This window comes from Pteronotus mesoamericanus, unplaced genomic scaffold, assembly GCF_021234165.1.
Source record: "Pteronotus mesoamericanus isolate MK-2021 breed Mesoamerican mustached bat unplaced genomic scaffold, CSHL_Meso_final contig_100, whole genome shotgun sequence".
NCBI classification, from domain to species: Eukaryota; Metazoa; Chordata; class Mammalia; order Chiroptera; family Mormoopidae; genus Pteronotus; species Pteronotus mesoamericanus.
Window position 1 is genome coordinate 9,419,276 of NW_026554999.1, and position 26,921 is coordinate 9,446,196.

At 36.2% G+C, this 26,921-nt stretch overlaps 3 protein-coding genes across 5 annotated transcripts in view; 2 read left to right on the top strand and 1 right to left on the bottom strand.

Moving 5' to 3' along the window:
• Positions 1-3,446, top strand: part of CUNH14orf28 (chromosome unknown C14orf28 homolog) — a 32,096-nt gene extending 28,650 nt beyond the window's left edge. The window contains exon 6 of the mRNA XM_054591671.1: positions 3,338-3,446. The gene's annotated coding sequence lies outside the window, so the exon portion shown is untranslated. The remainder of the gene's footprint in view (positions 1-3,337) is intronic.
• KLHL28 (kelch like family member 28) lies at positions 709-24,351 on the bottom strand. Of its 3 annotated transcripts, none has more exons than XM_054591442.1 (5): positions 24,241-24,351; positions 12,826-13,724; positions 6,100-6,543; positions 3,971-4,179; positions 709-1,610 (listed from the first exon to the last, which is right to left on the bottom strand). In XM_054591442.1, the coding sequence occupies exons 2-5, from the start codon at positions 13,722-13,724 to the stop codon at positions 1,447-1,449; spliced, it is 1,716 nt and encodes a 571-aa protein (XP_054447417.1). In that variant the 5' UTR covers positions 24,241-24,351; the 3' UTR covers positions 709-1,446. The 3 variants fall into 3 exon arrangements, with proteins under 3 accessions (XP_054447417.1, XP_054447332.1, XP_054447477.1); XM_054591357.1 differs by having other exon boundaries at positions 24,164-24,351; XM_054591502.1 differs by lacking the exon at positions 709-1,610 and adding an exon at positions 3,267-3,376 and having other exon boundaries at positions 24,164-24,351.
• A 111-nt stretch (positions 24,352-24,462) lies between these two features.
• The window catches only part of TOGARAM1 (TOG array regulator of axonemal microtubules 1), an 88,514-nt gene continuing 86,055 nt past the window's right edge, over positions 24,463-26,921 (top strand). Inside the window, exon 1 of the mRNA XM_054591791.1 lies at positions 24,463-26,896. Within this exon, the coding sequence (XP_054447766.1) occupies positions 24,851-26,896 (2,046 nt within the window). The 5' untranslated portion in view covers positions 24,463-24,850. The remainder of the gene's footprint in view (positions 26,897-26,921) is intronic.

A 26,921-nucleotide genomic window follows, 5' to 3' on the forward strand; every position in this document is an offset into this window, starting at 1 on the left:
TACCAACATCCTCATAAAATGCAAGGTTATGTGTTCATGACTAACAGACATTTGCTAAAACATGCCAAAATAAAACAAGTCAACCACTTCTTTTAAATAAGCTGTCACTTGGCAATAACAAACAATTTTGCTTTAAAATAACATTTCTTTAGTCAAAGTAGAACCAAATTTAGAACCATTACTCAAGTAAACACTAAGTTCCAGTTTTCCTCAATAACTTTAAAATATTCAGTTACCTAAGAAATGCACAGAGTAATGCATAACTGCCAGTGCTTTATATTTAATGCATATATTTCTGTTTTTAAGAAGGACATGTAGTATCTAGCATAAGAAGAAAGATCAAAATGTATCTTTCTTTAAATCACTATTCAGGAACCATGGAAAGCATAACATGGGCATTTATATAATTTTTGGATGTTAACATTAGTAAACTCACTAACATTTTCAATAAGTACAAATAAATCAAGCCAGTAAAAATGAAAAATACTATCAAAACATGTCATGCATATCTCATACTGAACATCCAAAAGAACATCATCATAGCTTTGTTATAGCTCCTACAGTTAGCACCATTTTTATATCTGAACACTTTGAAAAAGCAAACAAATGTCTTAAAAAACTGAAATTATTATAAGGATGTATGAAAAATATGCACTAAGGGTGATACTAAACATTTGTCAAATATTTACATCAACACCGGGAAGCTTGCTGTACTACTAAAAAATTAAACTGATATGCGTAACTCTATCCATGCTTAGCATAGCATAGATGGGTAAATAAATTCATCCAGCATTACCCTGCCCATATAAAAAAGATATAAACAGTAAATATGACTTCTTTAAATAGGCCCCCAAATATCACGATAGTAAAAGCATTTGTCTTGCTGAGTTATTACGTTCCCAGCCCTAAAGCCATTTAGCAGAAAGTAAGTTCAGGTGAGTCACTATGGTATATAATTTACACCCCTTAAAGTACCAAAAAAAAGCAGCCCTTTATTTAAAATGTAAAGCATATGAATTTATATCTGTCAGTATCAGCACTCTGTCCAGTCATTCACTACATCCCACCATCCAAACATCGTTTATCCTAGTAAATCATGGTACGTATTGAGGAAAAGAGCTAAAATTTAAGAAAAAATTTTTTCTCCACATGTACACTTATGAACATAAAACTACTTTGTCCCAGTATTGGAGGGGGGAGGGGCGCAGAAGCGCACAATTTAATTGGCAAGATGTTTCCTTTTTTTTTTTTTTTTTGATTATTGATCACTGTGTAATCAAGAGCAACCAAAGCTACCTGTCAGTTCAAAGTACCTAACAAAACTTTGAGTCTTCATGCCATTTCAAGTTAAAAAGAAAGCAATGCAGCTTTCGGATTTCAGAAACTGGGCATCCTTTCATGCGACACAAGGTTCATCGCCTCACTATTTCCATGAGTCCACACTTGTCAAAGTGCAGTTAATCCAAAATTGCAGCGACAGTATATCATGCCAGCTGAATCCAGCCATGTATCTGAGATAGGGTCATATTTCTGCACGGTGTTCAGATAGGAAGACCCTGAGTGACCACCAACTACGTAAAGGTAGTTATCAATTACTGCAGCACCAACTCCTAGAAAAAGTGAATAAAAATGGAGAAAAGACATGTTAACCATCTAGTAGACTTCTCACTAAAAATAAATGAATTTGTATCTTATTGTTTTCTTAAAATACATTTCAACAATCTATTATTAATTGTACAAGGCAATACAGTAATATCCCTGTATATAAAAGTAAGGTAAGAGTTGAAGTCTTCCTTCACTTCTCCTCCCCAATCCTACTCTCCCTCTCTCCTCCTCCACAGGAAACTGGTATTAAAAATGCAGTAACTCCTCTCCTACAGTTTTTGTTAAACTATTTGTCACTATCATTAGATTATGAAATTGTTCAGAGTTGGCACCATTTTTAAATTCATCTTTGTATTCCTTTGATATTTTGCACAGGATTGTGCATATAGTAGGTACTTTAATATAAAGGCTTGGATGAGTTAAAAAAAAAAAAAAGAATGCGGTAAAATGCACCACCCACCTTGACTATTTATGAATGAAAATGTAACACAATGTTTTTAATGAAGGAAAATGAACATGAAAAAAAGAATGCAGTATATATTTTCCCATAAGCTTTCTTCTCAATTCATATTTACTTATATTTTTCAAGAAATCATTCATTTTTAACAGGTTTTCAAATACAACTATCCTTTTCAGAAGTTCACGTTACACCATTTTGCTTTTACGAAAGATCTACCTTACATGAGTTCAGTTGACCTCTGAACAATGCAGTGGTCAGGGGCACCAACACCAGCACAGTCAAAAATCCAAGTAGACCTTCTGATGGCAAAAACTTCATAGCCTAATGTTGCCTATAAATTTGACCGATAATAAATGCTTCTACAGTTGATTAGCCCGTATTTTGTAATTACATGTATTATATACTGTATTCTGACAACGAAGTAAAAGCCAGAGAAAAAAATTAAGAAAATCCTAAGAAAAAGAAACTATATTTACAGTATTTATTGAAAAAATCCCTATATAAGTGGACTTCAGCAGATCAAACTAATGTTGTTTGTGGGCTAACTGCACATTTCACTAATTTAAAATAATCTGAAGATTTTCGTTTTCACAAAAAATGGCAAAGAGTGAAAATGGCATTCAACATTTGTTTTGAAGCCAATGGGTGTAGAGGCAGCGTGTACCCCAAGTGGCAAGAGTGGCACGGCCAATCTCCTTCGCTGGGAACCACACGCAGCATCTCAGCATCAAGCCCCCAGAGCTCTGAACTGTGTGTGAGCATCTGTGCTTTATCTTGATGTATTCTGGGCATCCATTAAAAAGATGTGTCCTAAGGTAATAGCTTCTAGGTTTTAGCCATTTCTGCTTATTAAAAGGTTTCATTAGGAACACTCTATTTTCAAGTAGCAGGAGAAACCTATATATTGAAATGTTTAAAATATCTGCTGAGCTATACAGTTGATGCTCTAAAAAGTCTACTTTATATATCATAGTCGTAAGAAAAAATACCAACAAGGCTGCTTAACTTTTTTTACATTCTCAGTTTTGTATGGTTTTCTCTCTCAATGACACCACAGAAACTAACTATAGTAAACAACTAAAAAAGTTCATTCCACTTTGTCCTTTCAGTTTCCTTTGCAAATTTGTTTCATGAGTTTCTTCGGTCACAAATTCAACGAATACTTCTAAAGTAGTCCATCAATAACCTAAAACTTCCCCCTTAAAATAATGCAATTTCAGTTGGCCTCACAGAGAATTTCTTCTTTTCCCTGATGTATTTCTTTTTCTCTAGGAATCCTGAAATCCAACTTTTTCTTGACCAAGTATACCCCTTGAGGAGGAGAGAACATTTGAAAGTGAACATATAGGCTGCTGATATGCAATAAACAACAAAACAGAACATCTGAGGATTGTGTGGGTGCGTGTAACATACAGAAAGATGACATTTGTTATCTGGACAAACCTTTTTGTAAGATGGACAAAAAGGGCTTCTATAAGATACCTTCTATTACTAGCATTTTTCAAAACAATAATATGCACACTGGCATAGTAAAACCACACTAAAGAAATCTATGCAGTTTTTGCCCTGGCTGGTGCGACTCAGTGGAACCAATGGGTCACCAGTTCGATTCCCAGTCAGGGCACATGCCTGGGTTTTGGTCTAGGTCCCTAGTTGGGAGTGTGCGAGCAGCAACCACACAATGAGGTTTCACTCCCTCCCTTCATCTCTCTCTAAAAATAAATAAAATCTTTTAAAAAATCTATGCTGTTGTGTCTAACCTGGTTGCCTCCAGTTTACCTCAAAGTTTCCCCCCACTCCCCAAACAAGTAATACTCTTTACTATATTACAAGGAACTACTATTCCAAGAACATCACTATTAAAAACACTGTCCTATATGTTAGAAATTAGTAAGTTATTATTACCTGTTCTGGGTTCTTTCATTGGTCTACACAGGGTCCACTGATTTTGATGAGGGTCATATCTTTCAATACTTGACAAATGTGAGACACCATTATGTCCACCTACCACAAAAATAAAGCCCAGCATGACACCCACACCAAAGTGAATCCTTTTATCTGCCATAGATGCAACCATCTCCCAGGAGTCCTTACTTGGATCATAACGCTCCACACTGCAAATATTCACAAAAGAGAATCAATGCACATAGTCTGTGTCATTCTTCCTACTAAAGCAAAACTAAACCCCACCATTTGAACTCTTAAAAGTTAAACAAATAGTCAAATACAAAACCAGAGTAGTTTGTCTCAAATGTTTAGACTTTGCTGATGAGATTGCAGGGACAAAAGCTTACCTTGTGGACGAAGTGCAAATATAGCTATATGCTATCCCATTATATACTGTGTAAGCAGAAAAGTCCACTAAGGTTACAGAACTTTTGGAGTCAGAAAACCTGGGTTGAGGCATATCTAGAGCTGAATAAGCCCTAACATTACCACTTTGGATATGTGTAATCCTGGATAAGTCATTTTGTCTCACCTATAAAAATGGCAATAATGCAATCTCAAAGGATTCATATGAGAATAAAGTCAAATGAGTATGCATGTGAAAGGACTTTGAAAATCACCAACTGAATATATTCTAAGGACTCTAAGAGTCTCCCATATAGCTAAGGAAAAGGGAAGAGAAGGAAAGAAGAGGAATTTTTTTTTCATACAGGAGAATTCACAATGGTTTATTGCAAAGCAAACACTGCAGATTTCATAACACAAACTGGCTGATCATAATCATCTCAGGAAAACCTTTAGGAGAATTCAGGGATCTAAGTCAAATCTGCATTCCAGAGAACACTTGGCATTTCCAACCTGTATTATGGAAACCCAGATCAAATCAGAATTTCCAAGAAAGTTTCTATAGAAAATCCAGAATGACTTTTAGCCTGTGCTTTGCCTTGAAGGGACATAAAGGCAAGCTTGTTGAGCTTGTTCTGGTCTTAACATAACCTCTCAAAAAACTCCTAAAGCACTTGAGAGTCAGTGACAGAATTCTGGAGTTCTGAATGAGACGAGGCTATAGACTAGACTAGAGTATAGACTAAACTATAACTGTTTCTGAAAGGACACCATATAAAAACCATTAGACCAAAACATTGGGCAAGAGGAGTCAATAAACTGTAGCAAAAACCTAAACTTCAAGAGCATTATCTTAAAACTAAAATACTTAACCTTTCATCTTACAAATTTCTGTCAGCAACTTTTCCAAAAATAGAAATGCATGCCTGGGACCCAAACATTTTTCCTTCAACTAAGAGAGTAGAAAAAAATACATTCGCTTACACAAAAATAAAAATTTATAGATGAGATGCTGTTGTGCCATTACTTTCTCAGTTAACAAACCACAATATATTTTATTAAAATGTTCATAATAAATAAAACACATACTACTCTAATTAGTATCAGAGATAAAATGTTTGGAACATTAATTTTCAATAAAGGTTCAGAATTATGATTAATTTTCCATATAAGCAGCCACTTTATGCCTTTATTTTTCTGATAACGTTTCTCCTTTACTGACAGAATACAAAATACAGAAATCTCAAATTTAGCATCTAGCGTAACAGCATCACATAATATATATGATTATAGATAAGAATCCAGAAAAAAAAAATTTAAAAAAGGCTCTACGTTTATATGACACATTATAGTACTGTGTAAGTATATGTAAGTTATAGTTTTCAAGTTTTTATTCTATTAAATAATGCAATAACAGGCCATTCACACACATACAACCCAAAATCTAAAGTTGCCTAACTTCATTTTATTTTCAAATTTTTGAATTTTAAAGTCTATCCATTTATATTGATTGAATGAAAGTAAAATTTAATGAGAGGCATTGATTCTTAGGTTTCTATTAAATCCCAAGTTAAACAATTACAATTATACTCATGGAATAGATCAAATTTTCAAAATGTCTATTAATATTACATACTTTAAAAAATAAAAAGAGAAGTTAATTTATACACACAAATTGTTTAAAATCCAGAGATCATTGTTAATAATACTTTAAAAATCTACAGCTTGATCAAGTTAAATACCTGTTCATGTGGGCAGGACCATACCCACCAATGGCATATATCATTCCGTCCAGCACAGCTGCGGCAAAACAACTTCGTGTTGTAGTCATTGGTGCCACAGGCTCCCATTTTCTTAATTTGGGAATATACTTCTCTACAGATTGTAAGTAAGACTGTCCATCATAACCACCTAAAGCATAAAGCTCTCCTGCGAGTACTACTACTCCAAGGGTACTTCGGTGCTCATTCATTCTCTCAAGAGAAGTCCAGGTATTTGTATCAGGATTCCAGCATTCTACTGAATTTTCATGTGTTCTGATAGTGAAATCAGGACGCACGTCAGTTTCAATACCACCTATAACATACACTTTTTGGTCTAAAACGCATATTCCAAATTCATGGCGAGGCATGTTTAAGGGTGCCAAACCAATCCAAGAGTCATTCTGAGGAAAGTACATCTCCACACTAAAGAATAAGCAGAAAAAATTAAATTTAAAAAATGAAAACGGTCCATAAACAAACAAAAACATTTAATCTTATTAGTGATCAGGGACACGAAATTAAAACTACAATAAACCATGACACACTTTCCAGACTGAAAAAAAAATTTGAAGTCTGACAATATCTACCAACTATTGGTAAAATGTGTCACTAGTCTGTTAGCAACAGTGTAAACTGATAAAACTACTATGGAAAACAATTTCACACTATCTTGTAAAAGTGAAGATACACACACCTCTGACTCAGCAATTTCATTCCTGTGTATGTACTCTATTGAATGTCTGTCACAAAGTCAGTTTTGTACCAAGCACATATACAGATATGTTCATAGCAGCACAACAAAATCCTCTTATCTAAAGGAGAATGGATAAATAAAATGGTATATTCTTACCATTCTAAGAATGGTACATTCTTAGATATGTACACAAAAGCAATGTACACATATGTACATGTACAAGGATGTTCATGGAAATATTCTTTGTAATAGCTAAAAACTGGATGCTTTTAAATGTTCCAAATGTTCATCAACCAAAATATGGTTAAATTGTCGTGTGTCATATAAGAGAATACTACACAGCAATGAAAATGAACAAACTATAGCTACATGCAACAGGGATGAAACTTATACATATAATATTGAGGGAAAGAAGCCAAATTCAAAAGAATATATTCTATATACTGTATTTTGCCATGTACAATGCACCCCCATGTATAATTTTGGACCAAACTTTCAGGAAAAAAACCTTTTGTTTTAATTTTTCAATTCAATATTTTATTTGTATTTAGAAACAAAACCGATTATCGTATTCCAGGGTTATTATTTTGCATATGGATATCATTACCACTTCTAGAGTTACACTTTTAATGCATAAGCATAAATAAAAAAATTAAAAACATCTATACAGATACACAATTAGTACTATCCATGTATAATGCACATCGTTATTTTTACCTCAAAACTTTGGGCAAAAAATTATGCATTATACACTGCAAAATACGGGTAGTTTCATTTATATGGAGTTCAGAAAAGATTTCTAATCTCTGGAGTAAAAATGAGGATAGTGGTTACCTTTGGGGAGGACAGAGAGGGAACTCAGGGATGATTTCTGGGTGTTGGTCACTTTTCCTATTTCTTGAACTGGTTTGTAATGTTCAATTTGTGATAATTACCTGAGCTTAGAATTTGTGAACTTTTCTGTATGTGTGTGGAACTTCAATTAATTCCTTGCAATTAACGTGTTCATTGTAGAAAATGTTGTGTCCCTATAATGAAACTAATGAACTATTTTCTCATGCAGTCTCACAGATGGATTTTGTTAACTTGCTGTTGGGTGAGAAAACACATCTCTGAAGAATATACATAGTACTACCTCATTTATACAAAAATGTGTAAAACCAAAAAAATATGTAAAATCTAATGATATACTGGGGCACATATAAGATGTGGTAAAATTATAATACAAAGCAAAGGAATAACACACCGAAAATTCAGAATAGTGGTTCCTTCTGGGGGAGGGGAGGAGATGGCATCTAGGAGAGGCATAAGAAGACTGAAAGATACCGTTATTAGTCTATTAAGTTGGTTGATAAATACTTGGGGATCTAACATGCATATTATATATGGTTTCTTGTGTGTATATATATTTCTTTACAAAAAAAGTTGGGAAAAAGTAGCCAACGTCCTCAGACTCAAAATGCATAGCATAAAAATATATTTTTCTCTATCAAATATGGTTAAAGTACATTAAATCATTCAATAATTATAGAATAACTAATTACTATTTTGTTATATTGGTTGTTTTAGAAATGTCAATTTGTTCCAATGGGAACAATGCATCAGGAAACTATTTGATCTTAAGGAGAGCAGTTTCACTGAGATGCGGGGGATGAATATTAACTGGAGTGGTTCAAGAAAGAACGGGAGATGAGGAAGATAAAACAGAAGAGTGGATACAATTTTTTCAAGGCTTTTACTCTGAAGAGTGAAAGACATGAGGAGGCAGCTATAAAGAAGAGCAAAGGAAGACCAGAGTCCAGTGTAGATTCATTTAATCTGGAAGTTTAAACTAGAACGTGTTTATATGCTACTGGCTATGATGTAGTGGAATGAAAGTGATAATATAGGACAGTGACAAAATAACAGCAAGAGCAAAGTCCTTGTGTAGAGAAAGAGGGAATGGAAGCTGGTGAATAAATGGACAAGTGGAAGGGCTGGTCTTAGAAACAGGTTGGTAGATTGGGTGATGGGAAGAGGAGAGAGCTCTTCAGATTGCTTCTATCTTCTCAGTAAAGAGACAAGGTCATCAGCTGAGAGTTGGAAGGTGAGGGTTAAGGGCCTTTGGATGTTTTTATGGAGAGAGCAGAAGATGTGAAACAGTCCTTCAGGGAAATGAAAGAGTAAATTAATTAGGGAAAGCATAGGGGTGACTGGGAGTGCTGAGAGAGCAGCACATGAGACCAGTTAAGATGGATATGTGCATCATTCCAGCCACATTCTGTTGCTCAGGTGTAGCCACGACATAAGTGGGAAACTGAATTTAACTTGGTGAGTGTGATGGAAGAAAAGACTGATAAGAGGGCCATGAGCGTATTCAAAGTAATCACGACATCAATGTTCCTGGAATCTAAGCTGGGTAAAGAGTGAAGGCGAGGACGTGCAGTGGTTGGTGACCAGTACATTTTACTGATTAGAAGGCCGAAGGATTAAAAGTCTTGAAGGCAACAAAAAGAATGGTTGCAGTGGGTGTACTGAAATAAATAAGCTGGCAAGAAAGGAGGTGGTGGACAGAGAGTGAAATGTCTGAAACCAAGATTTTCAAAGTGTTCAAGTCTGGTAAAAACAAGGTTGAGGGTATGACCATGGAAACAGGTGCCTAAGTTAAGACAGAAAAGATTGGTAGAAGTGAGTTAAAGGAGAGAGGCAAAGGAGCTGGATAGCTATGGATTATACTATGTGGATGTTGACATCAATAAGAATAATTATTTATGTACATGATAACCACCAGCTATAAAAATCCTCAATAAATGAAGTTACTGAAGGAACAGCAGATGGTGGTAACAGGAGGGACCTCATATGACATAGCCTCATGGCAAATGCTTGACATGAGTGAAGGGTTTTGAGGGAGGGAAGATGAAGAAATGTTGAAGTGGCTACGAGAACCAAAACAAAGTACTTAATAACTTCAAGGACCTATGATACATGAGATATGGAAAAAAAGTTTTGAGACAGGAAGAACAGTATTCGTAAGCATCAGCCTTATTTCATTAGAGCAAGCAAGAAGTTAAGGATAAAGGAGATTTTTCTTGTTAACAGGATGTGAATTCTGGAGGACACAGCAGATTTGAGAAGTCAAAAATAAGTAAGTAAATAAGCTGGGCAATTCGGTTAAATCAGATAATATATAGGACCATACAATAATAGTGTAATAAAAAAAATTTTGGTTTCTATCCCAGGTTCCCAGCACAGAACTCCTTATAATTTCCTGAGTGATAGGAAGTTACGGTTTTAATTTATACCCCAAAGTTATATTATATGCTAACTACTAAATTTCCAGCACTGACCTCATGTTTGAGCTCTGTAATCATACCCAGCTAGTACTAGGACATCTTTCACCTGGACAGTCAACAGGCAATTCAAATGCAGTATTCCAAAACTAAACATGTTATTTTTCCCTTTGAAATGGCTCTTCTCATATTCTCTCTTTCTCTTGGTATATAACCTAACTAACCATTCATCCAGTATCTGACCAGGAAATCTTACTCATCTTTGATTTTCCTTCTCATTATCCCCTCATGTGCATTCAATGAAATCCTATCAATCTGGTCTCTTAAAACATTTCTTAAATGAATACCCCATTCTCTATCTTTACTACTACTACCCTAATTTAGGACCTCATAGCCCCTTGCCTGTACTTATTTTTACAATAATCTCTTTCCTAATCACTCTGATGCTAATCCTGGTCCCCCTGATATATCTCCATAAAACAGTCCAGAATGATCTGATATAAAATCATTTCATTATCCTCCTTATAATAGTTTTTTAACTCACATAATAAATATCCCGTCATCAGGGAACACAATAACTTCTTTGATGTGGCCTGCTACTTGATAGTTAAAACTGTATACTTTGGAATACCAAATAGTTTTGCACTTCCTGCATAGTCTATACTGTAATATACTTTATCTTTGTCTACTTCCTATGACCTCCCCACTGTTTTTTTGCTTGGCTCTTGCTTAGCCTTTAACACTCAGCTTGGACATTAACTTTTCCATAATATCTTCTCTAAATCCCCCAAATGGGATAAATGTCCCTCCTTAATACTTCCACAGAATTATCTTCATCATTGTATTAAAACTGTGCATTATAATTATCTATGGAAATATTTGTTCCCTTTACTAAATTATGAACTTGTTAAAGATCCATTATCTAGCACAGTGTCTGACGTACACGTATGTAATACTTTTTGTTGAGTTAAACTGAGTAAGTCTTCAGGCTGCTTCTAATTTTTCCATAGTTATAAATAATATTACACTTTTTTCTTCTGATAGATTCTATGATGAAAGACAACTGACTGAGATATGAACAGTTCTTACAACTCTTCAATAATCTGTTATTTTTTAGTACTCAAGAGACCAAGAGACAAATGCTCAAGGCTTTTTAAAATACAAGTTCATATTTGGAATTTTCTGTCATAACATTTGACTAATATGATTAACTTCATGCCAATAATCAACTCCTTTAAGAAGAGTAAACAGCCCTGACTGGTGTGGCTCAGTGGGCTGGGTGTCATCCACAAACTCAAGTGTCTCCAGTTCAATTCCTGGTCAGGGCACATGCCTGGGTTGCAGGTCAGGTTCTCAGCTGGGGATGTGGGAGAGGCAACACATCAATATTTTTCTCACACGTCAATGTTTCTCCTTCTCTCTTACTCTCTCCTTTTAAAGATTTTATTTATTTATTTTTAAAGAGAATACGGAGACAGAGGAACATTGACATGCAAGAGAAACATCGATTGGTTGCCGCTGACATGCCCCCAACTGCGGACCCAACCAGCAGCCCAGGCATGCACCCAGACATGCAGCCAACCTGGAAATTGAAGGGGTGACCTCTCCAATTGCAAGCTGGGACCCAATCCGCTGAACCACACCAGCTAGAGCTCTCTCCCTCTCTTTTTCTGTCCCTTCTCCCTCCCCTAAAAATAAACAATCTTTTAAAAAAAGTAAACAATTTACGTAGTTCACCATACTAATGTTTTTACCTACAGCCCAATTTCAATGATACTATTAAGGTGAGGGTACAGAATGTACCAGCTGACATCAGTAAAACATCAATAGTTTCTTACCATTGAGGTGGGGAAAGCAATCAACCAAGTTTTTGGAAATATAAGGAAGTCCACAGTATTAAAGAAATACATCAAACACAAAAGTTTTCAGGAAGCAATTCCATTCAAAGAAAAAGCAAAGGTAACATCCAGCTATACTTTCAATACATAAAAGTTATTTGTATGCTCTAAAGCAAACTATGGTTATGGGCCAAATTTAGCCCACCAGTTACTTTTGTGAATAAAGTTTTATTGGAACTCAGCTATGCTAATTCATTTATGTATTGTCCATAGCTTCTTTCGCACATGGCAGAGTTGAGCAGTTATGACAGAGACCATATGGCCATGAAGTCTAAACTATTTATTATTTGTCTCTTTATAGAAATGTCTGACAGCTCCAAGTTATTAGAAAACCTTTTTACAACTGTCATTAAAAAAATTACACTGAAGAAAATAAATCACATATTAAGTCCATGATTTCTATCAGTTTCTTATGTTTTCTTATTTCTTTGGTGGTTCTTCTAATTAACTGGATTCATTCAAATCCAATCTTGTCCTCAGTCTCTCTCATTAGATTCCTAGCTCTGTTCTTTAGCATGCCCTGATATAGCTAGCAATAATAAATCCCTCTGACTTGGTGCCACTCAAATAAAGATACAAATGATTTCACAAAGAAAAAAAAAAAGACATGAAGTAGAAGAAAAGTTAGTGAGTCACTAGAAGAGATGAAGTTTGTGCAAAGGGGCATGGTGGATGTTCATAATTGAAAGTGTTGTAGAGAATGGATGACAATGTGATTAAAACAACCAGGTAAGTATTCAGGAAAAAAAGAAGCAGAAAGAAGTTAAGAAATCCAAATTATTCTACAAACATGAAAAACACATTTAAAAAGTATAAAATCTTTAACATCAATCCTCCTATTTACCTATCCAAACAGGCAAACAGTCCAGATTTTCCTCCTACTGCACAAAGTACTTTGGGGGCACAGCGAGGTCGTGTCACCAAGACTGTCTGATGAGAGAGTCTATGCTCAGGCATAAAGTGATACTTCAGAGCTTCATTCAAAAGATGTTTACAAGTGCGATCATCACGGATAAGATGATTTGCTTCATATAGTCTAGTGAGAAATTTAACACTCAGCAATGGTAATCGCACACTGTTAAGTAGCTGCGCTAAATATTTCTGGCGTTCTTGTACATCATAATTGATCCAAGACTCAAGTGCATAAAAAACAGTCTCTTCTGTAGCTACATTCAAGCAGTCATTGGAAACAATTTCATCCAAGTCAGCATGTGTAAGCTCAAAAAATTCTTCAGTCTGACAAACAGCTTCAAAATTTTGGCATATGTATTTAGTGGCTGCTAAGTAAAGGTCACGACATCCATATGTCTCTGCAAAACGAGAAATTCCAATACAATTACCAGGATCAAGCTGGCTTTCAAGAAATGCACAACATTCTTTCAGGACAAGTTTTATCTGGAGTAGGTTTGCTGCTGGAAGAAGAGATTCAACAGTGTCCTGCGAAATAAAAATAGTCCCTGTGTAGGCATATTCCACAATGGCCTGGAGAGCAGTTTCATCAATGCACTGAAACTCAACCTCACTGTTCTCTTTTTCAGAAAGGTTTCCAGTGAACATAGCTTTAAAATATGGGCTGATACTGGCAAGTACCACTTTGTGAGCATGGATTTTAACATCACCTATTCGAAGAATGATGTCACAGAGTTCGTGATGTTGACGAAGAAGATTCAGACCCTGCAGAAGTTGTTCAGAATGTAAGTGGGTTAAGTTAGCAAGCATGTAGGTTGGAGATGTGTGGTCCATCTACAGAAAAATAAAAAGGCACAGACAGTTCATTCAAAATAACCTTGCCAATATGAATTCTTTTCCTAACAGTACAAAATATTTTTAAATATTTTATGCTAAATACCAGATAAAGGTTTTTAAAATTAAAAGAGACATTATCAGCCATACACTTCAACTCCTTTAGTCTAGATATTAAGAAACAGAGACCTAAATGTTATCTGTTATGCCCCAAACCATAAAGGTCTCTTGACAATGAACTACTGAATCAGAAGTCTGCAACTCTTCTGTTCACTTTCACTACATTCAAGTCTGAGTTATCATTGCAACAAAGTGCAAATGTGAAAAAACATTTCCTTAATAAAATTGGTTTTGAAACAATGTTAGTATCTATTTGATTATTTTTGCAATAATATCATCAATGCCTGCCAGTCTAATCAACAGATCCCTTGACTGGAAAGAAATACCACGTTAGCTTACATACTTTACCCAAAGATTCAATAAGTACTTTGATAAAAGGTGCTAAATTTAACAAAGATATGACTGTTGTCAACTAATTCGATGACAACGAAAAGTTAATGTGAACACAATCTGATGTTCTATAGCGAGGACAATAAGGATCACACACTGATCTACACCATATCTACTCCTGTTCTTAACTTCAGATTATACCCAGTCTGCTTGCCACCATGTGCTCTGAAAAATGAAAAATAATAAAAACAGGAGAGAAGAGATGAGGAAAATAAAAGAAAAAGTAAAAGGCAATAAGGACTGTGGTAGGCTAAATAATGACTCCCCAAATCCCGGGAACCTCTGAATGTTACTTTATATAGCAAAAGGGAAAAAAAAAAAGATTTTGCAGATATGATTAAGGATTCTGAGTTGCGGAAATTATCCTGGATAATCCTGGTGGACCCTAAATATAATTACAGGTTCCTTGTAAGAAGAGGGCAGGAGATTTGGCACAGACAGAAGAGAGGAAGGTAGTGTGCCACAGGGACAAGAGATTACAGTAATGAAGCCACAAACCAGGTAATACTGGCAGCCACCAGAAGCTGGAAGAAGGAAGTAACAGGTTCTCCCCTAGAGACCCCAGAGGGAGCACGGCCCCACCAACACCTTGATTTCAGCCCAGTGATACTAATTTCAGATGTTTAGTCTCTAGAACTGTGAGGGAATAAATTTGTTTTTGGTGTCGGGTTTTTTTTTTTTAAGAAATTGAGTTTGTAGTAATTTAAGTCAGCATTAAGAAATCAATACATAGATACTTCAAACTGGATCACAGCAGCTGCTTAAAATAGATAAAATATAAGGCAGTTATACAACATAAACCATGTCCTTCCTGTCTCATTTATACCTCAAACACAAGTCATGGAGATAATGAAAAAGTAGAAGATTTAGTTCCTATTTTTAAAGTATTATCAGTAAGTTAAAACAGTCTCAACACTATTAAGTAATATAAATGTTGAAAGGAGTGAGAGAATATAGCATTTCATTTCTGTCCATTTTTCAGTGGAACTATCCAAATATTGAAATTTTTATCGTGGCCTACAACTTCATCATTTCACACTTTTCCATAAAATTTTAGATCTGTTAACAAAATGTTAATATGGCCACCTTACAGCTGTTACCACAAACCTCCACTTCTGATCTTTCCAAATGATCCCACACACATCTATCGGAGTAATTCTCATTCATGGTATGAACAAGTCTCAAGAAACCAGTGGGTCTTCTATAAGGTACTTAATTCCAGAATAGAATATTGGTTAGAACACAGAAACTAGAAGGCGTACGTTTATATCTGGATCTGTTCTTGTACTTATTATAATGTTGACCTTCTTAATCTATTTAACTTCTTTTAGCCTAGGCTAATAGAAAAGTTACTATCTAGACTGAAAAGTGAAAACTGAACAACAGGAAAGACAAGCAGACATAGAAAATAAATGATGGGATTAAGAAAGCAGCTCTACCTACTTTACATTGTTAACTTTACCTTCTCTCATCATTATTTTCCTTATCTATAAAATGAGATCATAATAATACCTAAAGTACATACCTTATAAGGTTTTAGAGAATCAACTCAAATAATGTACATGAAAACACAGTAAACTGTTAAGAGTTACAAGTGCAGGGTACTATGGCGAGGCAGCCAAGGTGTAACAATATCACTGGAGAACAGAGACACTGGAAATGTAGATAACGAGTTTTAGTCCTAACTAGGCTACATACTGTTATATAGTAGTATTGATACATTTCTTAATCTAAGTACTAATCTTTTATTTGTAAAATAAAAATACCTCCCATCTATCTCAAAAGGTTACATGAAAATGGTTTTATAAAGTTCCACATAACTTTAGGTGCTATGAGTACAGCATTTTAAGTCTTATTTTATTTAAAGTGCTTCTTCCCATGAGCTTCACTTTCACTAATTCCCATTCTTTCCACTCTGACTTTTCAATCCAATAAAGGTCATGTCATTACTACAGCGCTGTACAAATATTTTCTTACCATATGCCAGATTTTTTCTATGACCTTTCTCCTCTCTCATCTTCTTTTCAACCAATTCAAATTCTCAAAAGGCTGAGTCAAAAATAACTTCACCTGGAAGTCTACAAGCATTTAAAAACTCAATTCCTTTACATGTGATTAATTTAATTAATTTAAGTATATGTGCTGTTTTGTGAAACATACCCCTCTCAATTCCCATTTGTCTGATTTGACAAGAATGTTATTCAGACTGAAAAGTGAAGAATAAATTGGAAACACAAATGGATAAAGAAAATAAGTGAAGGGACTGAAAAAGGAGAGCTAGTTAATGCAATGAGACAATAAAGAAAAATAAAAAGTATACGAATTGGGAAGAAAAAAAATAAAACTCTTTGTTGGCAGATGACATGATTTTCTATGTAGAAAATCCAAAACAATCAACAGAAAAACTTCTGGAATTACTAAGCAATTATGGTAAGGCTGCAAAATACAAGGTTGATATAAAAAAGTTGATCACTTTCCTATAAAGGAGCAATGAACAAGTGGAATTTCAAATTAAAAACACATTATCATTTACACTAACACTTAAAAAATGAAATACTTAGGTATAAATCAAACTACGTACAAGATCTGTACAAGAACTATAAAATTCAAACGAAAGAAATCAAAGAACTAACCAAAGAAATGTGGAGAGATATTCCACGTTCATGGATAGGAAGACAATATTATTAAGATGTAAATTCTTCCCAAATTGTACTATAGGTTTGATGTAATCCAATCAAAATTCCAGCAAGTTACTTTGTGGATATTGCAAATTGATTCTGAAGTTTTATGAAAAGGCAACAGACTAAGAATAGCTAATTCAATAATGAAGAAGAACAAAGTGTAAGACTAACACTACTTCAGGAATTATCATAAAGCTGTAGTAATCAAGACAGTATGTCACATGTGAAAAAACTGACAAATAGACCAATGGAACAGAATGAAGAGCCCAGGAAGACATATAAATACAGTTAACTGATCTTTAACAAAGTAGTGATGGCAATACAACAGAGAAAAAATAGTCTTTCAACAAAATGATGTCGAAACAATATGGATACCTATCCTTCATAAAAATCAACTCAAAATGGATCATAGACATAAGTGTAAAAGCAAAACTATAAAACCCCTAGAAGATAATGTAGGAGAAAAATCTAGATGACCCTGGGTACAGCAATAACTTTTTAGATATGATAGCAAATGCACAATGTAATCATACCATTTCAAATAACTTTAAAACAGTAATTTATTATACCATCCCTAGTAAAATATGCACCCCACCCCAGATCTTACACTATTTTTAGTAATCACATTACTGGTGAAAGTGATATTTGTATTCTGAAACTGTTATTTGTACATTGCTGCAAATCCATACTTATAAGACATTTCTAATTCTATCATCCCTAGGGTCATTGTGATCTGGGATTTTCAGTATGGGAGAAAAGAGATAAAGATGTAAGACTAAGACATTAAATATAAACCCTGTAGTCTGATTTTGAATAAAGCAGAATATATATAGAAACATTATATATGCTAATACATAATCTACATATACAAGATAAAGTACATATACAAGATATAAACATGTATAAAATACACATCTTATTTTAGGGAAGAAAATAATTACATCACTTAATTCTGTCTACTGGAACGGGCTAGAAACTATGACCAACCCAGTAGCAAAGAGCCCTCCTAGCATTCAAATATGGTCCCTAAATATCGTTCTCCTTCAAGGGAGCATAACTCCTTGGGCAAATGGCTGATTTCAGGCCTGGGGCAGAAAAATGTTAAGATAAATTTGAAATCTTTACTAGGCAGCAAGAAAGCTATAAATGACTAAGATCATAAAAAAAATTGGGAGTCAAAGTGAACAAGCTCTCGCTAGTCAAAGTTGGAATGAACTGCTCAATAATAATAACTGCAATTGATTAAAATACATCAGATATGCTTAAATCCATGAGTTCGTAACAATAAAATTACGCCTTTTTGTTTTTAAATTCCTAATTGTTCACCACTGGAGGATGCTAATGAATGAACTCATTACTGAAAACCTAGTAACTAAAAGGAAAGAATCAAGCATTTATTATGGGTTACCAGATATATGAGCTTTCTCTTTATAAAGTACTCCAGTTAGTAAATAAAGAAGAAATTACAGAATATTATCATTTTACAATCTTAATGAATTTGTGGAGGTAGGCACTGATTATGAAGTACTACTAACATCACAAAGAGACAACTAGACATTGGGGCCTTCTGATGGAAAACCTCAATACTCCCTATGAATATCTGCCACCCCTCCCTACCACAAACCAAAATCAAACATGCAGTCAATAATATAGTTCCAACTAGAAATTTACATGAAATACAGAGAACAGAAAAATCAGAAGGCTGGAACCAGCAAAAACATCCTAAGAAATTTTATGAAATAGCTTAGATGCTTCAATAATAAACTAAAAGAAATAAAAAAGAAAATGAACCTACAGATTAAAATAAATTTAAAGATGTATTAACCAAATACAACAAGTGAACCATACAGGCACATGCACATACATGCATAGGTACAAACACACCAGGAAATACCTAAAAATTTTTATAGTGACTGGATTATTGATTATCTTAAGTAATCATTGTTATATTTTGCTCCTGAACAGATCTCATAGTTGCATTTTTTTTTAAATTATGTACTGATTTTTCTAGAGAGAAAGAGGAAATGAGGGAGAAATATCTATTTGTTGTCCCACTTATTTATGCATTCACTGGTTGATTCTTGTATTTATGTTCTCTGACTGCGGATCAAACCTGCAACCTTGGCGTATCAGGACAATGCTCTAACCAACTGAGCTACCTGGCCATGGCTGTAATCACATTTTTAAGAGTTTTTATCTTTCATACATACAAACTCATACTGAAATATTTATAGATAAAATATAATCTCAGTGATTTGCTTCAAACTAATAACATAGGATGAAGGAGTAGATGGAGATAGAGATGAGGTCATGAGTTGATAAATGTTGAACCTGGCTGACAGGCACATGAGGGGTCATCATCTTATTCTACTTTACTTTTGTATGTTTTTGAAATTTTACACATCTATAAGATACTCAGCTTGTCATAAGATTTACACATGAAGAATCTGAAGTTCAGAGAATTCAAATGAGTCAGTAAGATCCCATAATTGGGAGACATTACTGGGACTATACTCTTTCTAAATGTTAGAACAATGTTCTCTACACATTACATTAAAAATTAACAATGCTGAACAATACTGACCTGCTTAAAATTTCAATCTATTTACACTGTTGCCTTTGTTTGATTGTCACAATGTACTAAGCTTTCATCGTCAGAGTAACACAAGATAGGCATTGTTAATTTTATACACAAAGAAATCTGAGGCATGAATTAAGCTCAAAGGAAGACTTAAACCTTGGTGCTCAGTGTCCAGCGTTCTTAAATAGTATGTTATACTGCCTCACTTATGAGCTCCCAATTTTTTAATCTTATTGAAGTTTTAATTCAAACATGAAACTAAAAAAAGTGCAGACTAGAAACCCAAAAAGGATAGATCACATACATACACACATATATAAAATATAAACAAACACTATGCAGAGATACAAAATACATAAGGGATTTAAAATGAACTAAAGAGGGATCTATGGAACATTTATTTCCTGTTGTTATTTATATCATAGAAGGACTGGTTCTTCTTCCTCTACATCTCTACCATACTTACTTTGTTTTTAATTTTGGTACCATAAAACAAATTTTAGGTGTACTCTAAATCCGGGTAACTGGATTAGTCAATACTGAATAAACGACATTCATTTGAAAAGTTTTTAAAAAGGTAATAGTGTTGTTACTCATTTTTAATCACATTCTTATTACATAAATATTCACAACATAAAGACAATGTTAGATGAAATTAAGCTTTCCAGAGTCTACAGCAGCCTCAGAATTTTAGGTTCTGAAACAAAGCTAATAAAGATCAAGCTGTGTGTTTAGTCACTAATTAATTGATACCTAAGCTACAAAACAGTGCACAAATCAGTTGGGAGGCAATTATCTGCTACAATGAAAGCAAAAAAATAGTGAAGGGAAATGAGGATTATTTGAAAAAAATTTCAAACACATATGTACTTTTCTGTAAAATGTGTAATTTATGAACTTAAGAGAATATTTTATCATATCAGCTGTTTTCTTAAATTTCTTTCTGACAGTTCAACTCCCCTCACAGAAGAATTCAACTAATGATGGCATATAATTTTATCATTGAGCCTGTAATATAAGTTGACATATTCTCCTTTTTACTGAGACTGACTTTCTTTATATGTGGAGAAACAAAAATAAAATTAGCACCTGTTATAATATGAATCATTACATTACAGATTCAGGAATAATACAGGAGAAAGCAAGTTCCCAAAGCCATTACTGAAAACTAAAAGTTATGGAATTAACCCATCCACTGAAAAACTGGTTGCGATGGATATGAAATCCTTTTAACTTATACAAATTAGTGCTTAAAATGCAACAAAAATTGGATTTCTGTGTAAAATTATAGTTTTGACTCAGTCAGATATGTACAATGACTTTGGAACATAATCCTAAGTAATTTAAAGTATATCACTGATATACATCAAAAACACCTGTTCAGGCCCACCTGCATAAAAAGAAGCTAACAGTTTCTTGGTATTTTTAAGCTCATAATTTCTTAATCTTCTTAAAGTTTTGACTCAAACAAGAAACTAAAAAGGTTCAAAACAGACACCCCCAAAGATTAAAATCGATATAATCAAATAGAGCATCAATATAATAAAAGATATGAATAACCAATAATGGAAAAATTTAATTTTATCCGATAGTTTCAACACTCTCCCCTACCAAAACTTTTCTAAAGCTCCAGGCAAGTAGCGAAATTGACTAATTTGAGTTTTACTTTCTTTCTCTGTCCAATTACTTTCCAACTGAAACACCCATAAAATGTGCCATCATACAAATGTAGAAAATGAAAACACCAAAAATTTGTTGTGAGAATTAAATGAATTAAGATTCATTTAACAGTGTTAGGTACTTAGCAAATACTCAATAAATGGAGGTAGTATCATAATTATCTGTTAATATTAATAGCACCTTTTATTTGCATAGTATTCCTTCACAACTTCTTAACCTATACAAAATTCTTAATAGTTTACAGAACTCACAATGATTTTCAATATTCCTGGAGTCTGTAACATTTAACTATGAACACAGAAAAAAACTATAGTGATTCACCTAACCAACTAATATCACTGACAAAGGAAATAAAGGATGTTTTTAGGGCAATTTTGTTTACCTTGCTTAAATTCAGCTCAAAAAATTAAGTTATATACCACAAACACTCCTGTAATCCCTTATTTCAACTAAACTTTTTTTTGAAATTACTGATTTTTAACCTGTTTTATTTGAATTTGTTATTTTCAATGTATCCTTAATTAACTCCTTTCAACTCTCAGGGGTGTACTATTAATACATCTAGCAGTATATTCCACTATTCTGAAATTTATTTTTTTATCCTAGCTCTATCTATGATAAATATAAAAGGCTTTTCTAGTCATTACACAATTCCTAGAATTCCCTAAATTTCTAGAATTCAAAAATAAGACAAAAAAAAATCTTTGTAATAGAAATAAACAAAATACACTTTAAAATGATGAGATTCATTTTCCTCAAAATAACCCTAAAAGATAATTAGTAAGATATGTGAAGCTGCCACGACCAGTGTGGTTCAGTTGGTACAGAAAGCGGAAAGGTCCTTAGTTTGATAAGGATCAGCGTACATGCCTGGGTTGAGTCTTTGATCACTGTTTCTCTCTTGCATTGGACATTTCTCTTCCTCTCTCCCTCCTTTCCTCTCTCTCTCTAAAAATAAAAAAAAAACAAACCCCTGGCTGGTGTGACTCAGTGGATTGAGCACCTGCCTGCTAACCAAAGGGTCACCGGTTTGATTCCCAGTCGGGGCACATGCTTGAGTTGCTGGCCAGGTCCCTGGTAGGTGGTGTGCAAGAGGCAACCACCCATTGATGTTTCTCTCCCCCTTTCTCCTTCCTTTCCCCTCTGTCTAAAAATAAATATAATAAAAATAAATAAATAAAATCTAAAAAAAAAAAAAAAGGATATGTGATGCTGTTAAGATCTCACTTCCTAAATGTCCACCATGGAGACTAAGGCATTTCCCAAGTCTTCATCCAGGAAATCAAATATAACAGATAAACTGCAATCTATAACACAGTGATCTATCCACAAGGACCTGCAAGAAGTAGTCAAATAAAGATTCATCTCGCTTTGTTCCAAGGAAAAGGACACGATAACTGGTTGGTTTAAGTATCCAAGCCCCTTGAGAAGTATTCTCTACAGGGATAAGGGATAATTCTTAAGCTTGTACCATAACTTTGATGATGATTATAATCCGAGACATTCTAAGTTCCTTTTCTTTGATTCCATGATTACGACACAACCTCTACTTACTATTCCCAAGTTCTCAGATGTAGGAAAGAGTGCACTGGATTTTCAGCTTGAAAATTCTAATCACTGGAAAGGGTAACCTTCTATTCCAACATAAACCACCATTCTAATGTGTACATTCTAATGTGTACATTCTAATGTGTAAATCATTCTCTTATTCAGGTTAGTCTGAATTGGGTTCCTGAAGTCTGAGAATATGAGTAAAAGTATACATTGGAAATATGAGAACCAGACATTCCTTCTCACAGACAACAACTCAGTCATCTCTTGGTTTTCTCTCCCTGACCTTACCCTACTCCTATGAGGAAAAAAAAAGTTTTTCTTTGGTCTGCTGAAATATAGCTAAACCAAATTTAGGGAGATTCATTTAACCACCACAATGAGTAATTTTAAAGGAACAATCTAAAACTTAAAAGCAAAACAAGGTTGTATGGTTTACACACGCTTTACTTACATTTACTCTAGTCCCAAAAGAAAAAAGAAACCTATGATATTCAAACTGTGCTTTAAGACAACATCCAGAAATTCTTCTTAAATTATTCATCAACATTATTTATAAAACGGTTTGGCATACGTGACTGAAATGTATCTAAGAGACATCCCAAGTGGCACAGAGCCGTGTAGGTACACCTACATTTGAAGTGCATACACTGGAAACGTCAAATGAAAATCTAGCCTTTTCACACTGGGTGATTCAAAAGTAATTGTATTATTCCTTCAAAAACAAATTCTCGTCCACACTTGAAAGAATTCAGCCTTATACCAGACACTCCATCTCTTCAGATATGACCGCTTGAAGTTTCATTTATAAGGAGAAAATGCTCATCAAATTCACACTTTATCTAAAACAAACAAATGTCTAGTATCAGCCTTAAATCTACAGAGCAGAAGTCTCTTAGGATCGTGATGTCGAGAACTTCTACCCCAAGTGAAATATTCTTCGCAGTCTCCGTTTCTAAGAGACTGAAAAGACTGCACAGACGCAGGAAGATCCTGCAGAGGCTGGGGCGACAGAGTGGGAGGGGTGAGTCCTACAGATGAACTGCATTGGAGACTCTGAGAAAATGTAAGAGAGGCAGTTAGTTTTGGGGGGAAAAAGATATCTCCAAGATTATGTTTTCAAAGAGAACCTAAAGTGATGGTAATAAAGAAAACTGACATAAAACCTTGAACCCTTCACAGCCGAGGGTAAGGAAAGTAAGGAAAGAGGGGTGGGGGCGACGGGAGGGGAGCGTAAGGGCCCAAAAGACCAGGGTTTGAAAAAAGTATGTAAGGTATGAGCTTGGCCTTGTTGTAGATCTTCGGTCCCAGTAAGCGGAAGGCAGGGGAAAAGGACTGCACTTCTTAGGGCTGTAGAAAGCAACGCCTTTACAACGCGAACTACTCCTGCACAAGATGTCTCCTCTCTCCCGGCTTGCTCCCGTTTATTTCTTTACCTCTTTTCAGCACCAGCGACACTCCGGCAAAACTCTGCCACTGCCTGAGCCGCAGGTGGACAGCAAAAGGAAAATACCTGAGTCCCAGGAATCACGCCCGCAACGACAGGAGGAGAAGCCGTGGACAACTGAAACCCGGGCGGGCAAGATCCTCGCTTTGCCTCTAGTTAAACCTCAATTCTTACGGGTGGGGCAAGGAACTTCCGCCCTTAACGGGATAGCGTCACTTCCGCCTAATGCCTCCTCCCGCCCCCTCCCATACTCAGCCTCCTCGCCATCGCGGCTCTGGATACGTTCACCTAGTCGGCTACATTTGCAACGTTTTCACTTCCTTTTCCAGGAGATAGCGGCTTACTTTTAACACCTGACATGAACTACATGACCCAGAAGTCGCCACGGCATGCTGATTTCCGGGTCAAGAGGTCCGCGCTGGATACATCACCATGGAAGCGATCGGTTTGGTCACGTGGAGCCCCTGGTTACGCCCGGTGGTAGCTGTGGGGTCTGGGGCTTAGGCGGGGGCCATTTTGCCTCAGGCTTCCGGACTTGGGGGCGGTCTGGTACCTGGCTGTAGCTGTGTTTTCCTCCTCTGCAGCTTAGGGCTTGAAGAGGAACAAGAAGGCTGAGCTCCATCAGGCGTTTTGGAGACGATGGTTTCCTCTAACCTCCACCTCCTAACGACCCTCCATGGCGGCTGCGCCCTCCGCGCTGCTCCTGCTGCATCCCCTTCCAGCCCAATGTTCCTATCGCCCCCAGAGCTGCAGTCGTCCTTCTGCTCCAGAGACTGATGTAAGTCGAGGTGGGGGCACTATGAGAGACGGGAAAAATTACTGCTGCCCCGGAGCTGCAGGAGACCACGGTTCCTGTCCCCCGACACCTTCGTCTCTGGCCTCGACCCTCTTGATGCCCGCGGAGGCAGTCTCAAGTAGTTGGACTGGGTCTGGAGGTGGTTTATCAGGGGGAGATGAAGAGGAAAGTAGGCTCCTTCAACTTCTCCGGACCGCACCGGATCCTTCTGAGGCCTTCCAGGCTTTGCAGGCTGTTTTGCCGCGGCGAGGCGGTCGGCTTGGCTTCCCTAGACGGAAGGAAGCATTGTATCGAGCCCTGGGTCGAGTCCTTGTGGAAGGAGGTAGTGATGAGAAACGACTCTGCTTGCAACTCCTCTCGGACGTTCTTCGAGGTCAGGGGGAGGCAGGCCAGCTGGAAGAGGCCTTTAGCTTAGTACTTCTGCCTCAGTTGGTTGTCTCTTTACGAGAAGAGAATCCAGCCCTGCGGAAAGATGCGTTGCAGATCCTACACATATGTCTGAAACGTAGTGCTGGACAGGTGCTGAGAACGCTTATACAGCAAGGATTGGAAAGTACTGATGCCCGGCTTAGAGCTTCCACAGCGCTACTGTTCCCTATCTTGCTTACTACTGAAGATTTGTTGCTCGGCCTAGATCTTACCGAGGTTATAATATCCTTGGCCCGAAAGCTTGGCGATCAGGAGATAGAAGAAGAATCTGAGACAGCCTTCTGTGCACTTCAACAAATCGGGGAGCGACTTGGCCAAGAGAAGTTTCACTCCTATATCTCTCGCCTGCCCTCTGCCCTGAGGAGACACTACAATCGTCGCCTGGAGTCTCAGTTTGGCAGTCAGGTTCCTTATTATTTGGAACTTGAAGCCTCTGGATTTCCTGAAGATCCCCTTCCCTGTGCAGTGACCACTTCCAACAGCAATCTTAAATTTGGGATTATTCCTCAGGAGCTGCATTCAAGATTGTTAGATCAAGAAGACTATAAGAACCGGACTCAGGCCGTTGAGGAACTGAAACAGGTGGTGGGACGATTTAACCCTAGTTCTACCCCACATTCTAGTCTTGTCAGTTTTATTAGCTTGCTCTATAATTTGTTAGACGATTCTAACTTCAGAGTGGTCCATGGCACACTTCAGGTTCTGCATTTACTGGTTATTCGTCTTGGAGAGCAGGTACAACACTTCTTGGGACCAGTTATAGCAGCTTCTGTCAAAGTGCTGGCAGACAACAAGTTGGTGATCAAACAAGAGTACATGAAAATCTTCCTCAAGCTAATGAAGGAAGTAAGTCCTCAACCGGTGCTTTGTTTACTCCTTGAACATCTCAAACATAAGCATTCCAGAGTAAGGGAGGAGGTGGTGAACATTTGCATTTGCTCCCTCTTGACTTATCCCAGTGAGGATTTTGACTTAACCAAACTGTCTTTTGATCTTGCCCCAGCTCTTGTAGATAGCAAACGCAGGGTTCGCCAAGCAGCTCTCGAAGCCTTTGCTGTGTTGGCATCATCAATGGGCTCAGGTAAAACCAGCACCCTTTTCAAAGCTGTGGATACTGTTGAACTGCAAGATAATGGTGATGGAGTGATGAATGCTGTGCAGGCCAGATTGGCTAGGAAAACCCTCCCAAGGTTAACAGAACAGGGATTTGTGGAGTATGCAATGCTCATGCCATCATCTGCCCAGGGTAGGTCAAGCCATTTGACACATGGAGCAGATACAGACTGGCTTTTGGCTGGTAACAGAACTCAGAGTGCATACTGTCACTGTGGTGACCACACAAGGGATAGCATGCAAAGTTATGGATCTTACAGTCCAACTGTATGTACCCGAAGGGTTTTAAGTGCAGGAAAAGGAAAAAATAAATTACCATGGGAAAATGAGCTGCCTGGAGTCATGGGAGGAAACCAGACCTCCAATTCCAAGGATATAGAACAGGTATGCATCTTAATTTCCTTGTGCT